This window comes from Ziziphus jujuba, chromosome 9 (assembly GCF_031755915.1).
Source record: "Ziziphus jujuba cultivar Dongzao chromosome 9, ASM3175591v1".
In the NCBI taxonomy this organism is placed as follows: Eukaryota; Viridiplantae; Streptophyta; class Magnoliopsida; order Rosales; family Rhamnaceae; genus Ziziphus; species Ziziphus jujuba.
In genome coordinates this window covers 21,102,272-21,106,921 of record NC_083387.1, presented here as the reverse complement: position 1 = coordinate 21,106,921, position 4,650 = coordinate 21,102,272, and the positions used below count along the sequence as shown (strand labels likewise).

The following is a 4,650-nucleotide window of genomic DNA, read 5'->3' as shown; positions in this document are numbered from 1 at the left end:
TAATTTAGCAGTCATGGCGTCTGAACTTCAAAACGGTGTATATTTTACCGTTAAGCATCATATTGGAATTTTAGAAGAATTTCAATTTTCATGCCCATGGTAATGAAAAATGCTCATAGGAAAATGCCCATACGATGATAATTTACATGAGGTGACCGTTGCCTCTCCTGCCTTGTAACATCATAAACAATATAACAATAATCTTGATACCAAAACTATAAACATGATTTGATTCATCCACTCTTTAAAAACCTAGAAATCTAGGAATCACTTTCCAAAACCGAAAAATGACCCCATTAACTGGAAAAAATTTGTTTATATTTCCAGCCAAAGTGGAATGCTGATGTCCATGTTCACAAAATTTTAGTGAGACAAACCCTTGCATTCAATTGCTGTCCAGAAGCTCCATGCATAAACAAAACTTTTATAATATTATATATATAAATATATATTTTTAGCAAACCAAATTAAATAAAAAGGATTAAGGATAAAAACAAATGGTTTTTCGTTAGAAAACAAATTAAATATATATATGTATATATATATTGGAGAGAGAGAGCACCAAGGTTTCACTTAGGCCTTTCATGGCATGATTAAAACCCAAAAAAAAAAAAAAAAAAAAAATTGAATACCTTGAATTAAAAATACATACTGAAGTTATTCCTACGGTTGGGTTTCTTAGTAGTGCAAAAGTCTTGTAGGTTATTGTAAACATGTAAAAATTAAAAGCAAAGAATATCATTCACATGGAAAATGCAAACATGTTTAAAAATTTAGCAGTCTCATTCACCAAGACCTACTCATCAGCTCAATTATGCATAATGCAAAAGTATAGGAACAGAGAGGAGTGAATTCAAAATTTATGACATATTGTAATGTTTTGATTGGAAAGTGAAAAAGGCAAACAAGGATGGTTGACACGGACTCCTAACAGAGCAGTAAGGGGTTTATGCCAAGAACATAAGTCCAAAACATCTAATTAAAACATTAAGTCACTAGCTTCAATTTTTAATTCCTAATGTCAGTGGAAATCATATACCTTAGGTTTCTAGGTATGACTAACACCTCACTAACATTTCCTAGAAACTATTCTAGAGGCTCCAAAAAAATATTCAAACACACTTAGAAGCTACTTTCACTTAAAAGCTACTTTGAGCCTTAAAAATTAGAAGCACAATAAAGAACCAAACAAGGCCTAAAGATGGGTCAATAGTCTTCCTAAGAAAATTGAAATTGGAAAACACAGTGCTAAATGTTGTATATATTTTGGAGTAGCTCTTGTTAGCAAACATGAAGAAGGACAAGCAAGTATAGAAGGGTAGTGGAACAGCAGTAAGGGTGGCCTCGATTTGGTTAGTCTAAACACTTTTCTACAGTCAAAAGATAAAATATCAAGCTAATAGCTATATGTTCGATATATGTTCTGTTTGTGCAAGCTAAAATAATTGGTAAGCAGAAAATCAGAGTGACTAAAAAAGCTATCTTTCTTGAAATAATATGTATCCATTCTAGCACAGCCAATCAAGAAGAACAAAATTTATAAGAGGCACAACCTGCTATTAAATCATCTGTGTAGTCGCTATCAAAGCTCCCATGAGCCATTGCACCAACCTAAACATATACTTCAAGTTAGTTGATACTAAATAATGTGTGTAAAGCAAAAAAAGAATATACAGGAGATCGTAATGCTTGACATCGTCACTAACAGCACCAACATAATCTTGTAAGTCAGCCTTGTTCTGTGAACTATAAGAAAGGCCTAAACTAACAAAAACATTCTGTGTTAATTAAGGATACTTTTAAATGAAAACAAAAAATAACTTGCTTATTACTAATTATTACCGGGACTTACCTATCTTAAGGGGATTGACAGGTAAGTACTGAGTTACGGGGTTCTTAACCACACGCAAAAGTTTTCCACCTTTACCTTTGCCTTTGATGCTCAATTTTTGTAATAGTTGAGCTGCAACAATTATAAATTATACGGTGATAATGGTTAATAACAATAAAAAATGAAAGATACAAAAGTTAAAGTAAGACAGCAAGAATCAAAACTAAAAAAAAATAAATAAATAATAATTAATTAATAAGTAATTGATTAAATTTATAAGAAAAAGACTTACACATCATAGCACAAAACTTCTCCAGTGATTCAGGTATATTAACATTTGGTTCAGCTTTAACGAGAATCCCTTCATCGATTTTTATGTACACGGCCTCTATTCTCCCAGCCATACAAAGCTGGGAATCAAAAATTTTACGGAGAGCCTGAACATAAAAAGATTAGCAAAGAAAACTTGTTAGAACAAAAAGAAAGTATAATTTTGCATTATAGAAACAATGAAATCAAGGTTCAACGGTATTAGCTTCCATATCCTGAAACTACAATTTGAGAGGCTCTTTAATATTCACAATGATATTATAATGAACGGTATCTCTTTACACACCTCATGAACAATATCAGGTCTGTATCTGTATGGGTCCAGTTTCTTTTTGTGCAAGAAGGAAGCATGTTCTTCTCGATTTAAAATCCGATATCTCTGGGAAAAAAAATATATACATATATATATATATATATATATATAACATGTAAACGAAATAATTAACAAATTTTCAAGAATAAGCAGATAAAAAAAGTTCCAAATTCCAATACCAACGATTGATTACTGAAACTACAAGTTATTGAACACTAACATAAAGAGAAATGCCCAACCCCAAAATCATCAAACCCATAAAATAATTTATAATAATTTTAGCTTAATGTTATTATTATTTTTCACAAAAGTATTTCGATCAGCCAAAAAAAATATCCTTCTTCGTTGATGGAAATCAATACCAGTATTCACCTCTGTGCTTCTACAAACAAAAAAAGTTAGCTCTGCATATACCTGTTGAAATATAAACTTGATTTTTTATTGTTTTTTTATTTATTATTTTGTGGGCCTTGATTACTTAAGGTTCAAGTTTTCTAAGAGTCCAAAGTTTTAGAAACTTCTTTTATGGTAATTTTATGATGTTTTATGTAGGTAGGGTTAATTATTAGTATAAATATTGTTAGGTTTCTTTCTTGTGTGAGTTGAAAGCCAAAAAAAAGATTGAGAACCATTGAATAAACCAGTAGCAATTTTTTTTCCTTTCTTCTGGTGTTTGCATTCTGTTTTGCTGCTTTATATCTATTTTTTGCTTCTGGTTTTTGTTTTCATCCAACAAAGTGGTATCAAAGCTGGTATCTGCGTGAACAATCACGTAAACAGTGTCCTGTGTGAACAGTATCCTTGATAAAAAAAAAAAAAAAAAAGGCCAATAATGGTATGGTTTCCTTCCAAGTTCCAACACTCAACAAGAACAACTATGATAATTGGAGTATCAAGATCAAGGCTTTGCTTGGTGCCCAAGATGTAACTGCCCAGTCCATCCGCATGAGATATTGTCCACTTTGGATTCTGCCTGCATAGGTTTAAAATGCATCTCAAAGGAAAGGTATCCACACCCCCTTATAAGGCATGCTTCATTCCCCTTTCCCACTGATGTGGGATCTCACAATCCAACCCTTTTAGAGCCTAGCATCCTCGCTGGGACATCCATCTGGGTACTGGCTCTGATACCAATTGTAATAGCTTAGTCCACCTGCATGAGATATTGTCCACTTTGGGCCTTGCCCGCATGAGTTTAAAACGCGTCTCAAGGGAAAGATATCCACACCCCTTTATAAGGCATGCTTTGTTCTCCTGTCCAACAGATGTGGGATTTCACAATCCATACCCCTTAGGGCCCAGCATCCTCGTTGGAACACCGATCCGGGTACTAGCTCTGATACCAAGTGTAACAGCCCCGTCTACCCGCATGAGATATTGTTCGCTTTGGGCTCCGCTCGCACGAGTTTAAAACGCGTCTCAAGGGGTGAATTGTGAGTTCCCACATCGGTTGGAAAAGATAACGAAGCAAGTCTTATAAGGGGGTGTGGATACCTTTCCCTTGAGACGCGTTTTAAACCCATGCGGACGGGACCCAAAGCGAACAATATCTCATGCAGGTGGACTGGGCTATTACACAAGATGTGTGGGAGATAGTAGAGAAAGGCTATATCGAATCAGAGAATGAAGGTGGTCTAACTCAAAACCGAAGAGACAATTTGAGAGACTTAAGAAAGAGAGACAAGAAGGCTCTCTATCTAATCTATTAAGGATTAGATGATGATGCGTTTGAGATGATCTTGGAAGCCTAGTCAGCTAAAAAAGCATGGAGAAGCTTCAAATCTCCTACAAGGGAGCCGATCCAGTTAAGAAGGTGTGGCTTCAAATCTTGAGAGCCGAGTTTGAGACGCTGCATATGAAGGAAGGAGAAGTCATATCTAATTATTTTTCTAGAGTCTTGATGGTGACCAATCAATTAAAAAGGAATGGTGAAAAATTAGGTGATATTAAGATCATGAAGAAAATTCTTAGATCATTAGATTCAAAGTTTGATCATATTGTTGCCATTGTTGAAGAAACAAAAGACTTGGAAGCTATGTCATTAGAGCAGCTCTTGGGTTCGTTGCAAGCTTATGAAGAAAAGAAAAAGAAGAAGGAAAGAAAAGTGGAACAATTGTTCAAGACCTGAATTGATGCAACTAAAGAGGAGACCAACAGCGGTCACAATGATCGAAGT

At 34.5% G+C, this 4,650-nt stretch overlaps 1 protein-coding gene across 1 annotated transcript; it reads right to left on the bottom strand.

The window, feature by feature from the left end:
- Positions 1-1,521: 1,521 nt before the first annotated feature.
- On the bottom strand, positions 1,522-3,585 carry LOC107427300 (uncharacterized). Its single transcript, XM_060811226.1, has 6 exons — positions 3,542-3,585; positions 3,348-3,447; positions 2,124-2,268; positions 1,853-1,963; positions 1,707-1,759; positions 1,522-1,611 (listed from the first exon to the last, which is right to left on the bottom strand). Exons 1-6 carry the CDS (start codon positions 3,583-3,585, stop codon positions 1,522-1,524), a joined length of 543 nt encoding a protein of 180 aa, XP_060667209.1.
- Positions 3,586-4,650: the final 1,065 nt, after the last annotated feature.

Excerpts from the sequence above, each read along its gene's own strand:
- LOC107427300 (XM_060811226.1), bottom strand. The coding sequence starts at position 3,585 with ATGGATGTCCCAGCGAGGATGCTAGGCTCTAAAAGGGTTGGATT. Across the intron at positions 3,448-3,541 it reads GGCTCTAAAAGGGTTGGATT|GCAGAATCCAAAGTGGACAA; the intron begins GTGAGATCCCAC and ends AAACCTATGCAG. Across the intron at positions 1,612-1,706 it reads TACAAGATTATGTTGGTGCT|GTTGGTGCAATGGCTCATGG; the intron begins GTTAGTGACGAT and ends GTATATGTTTAG.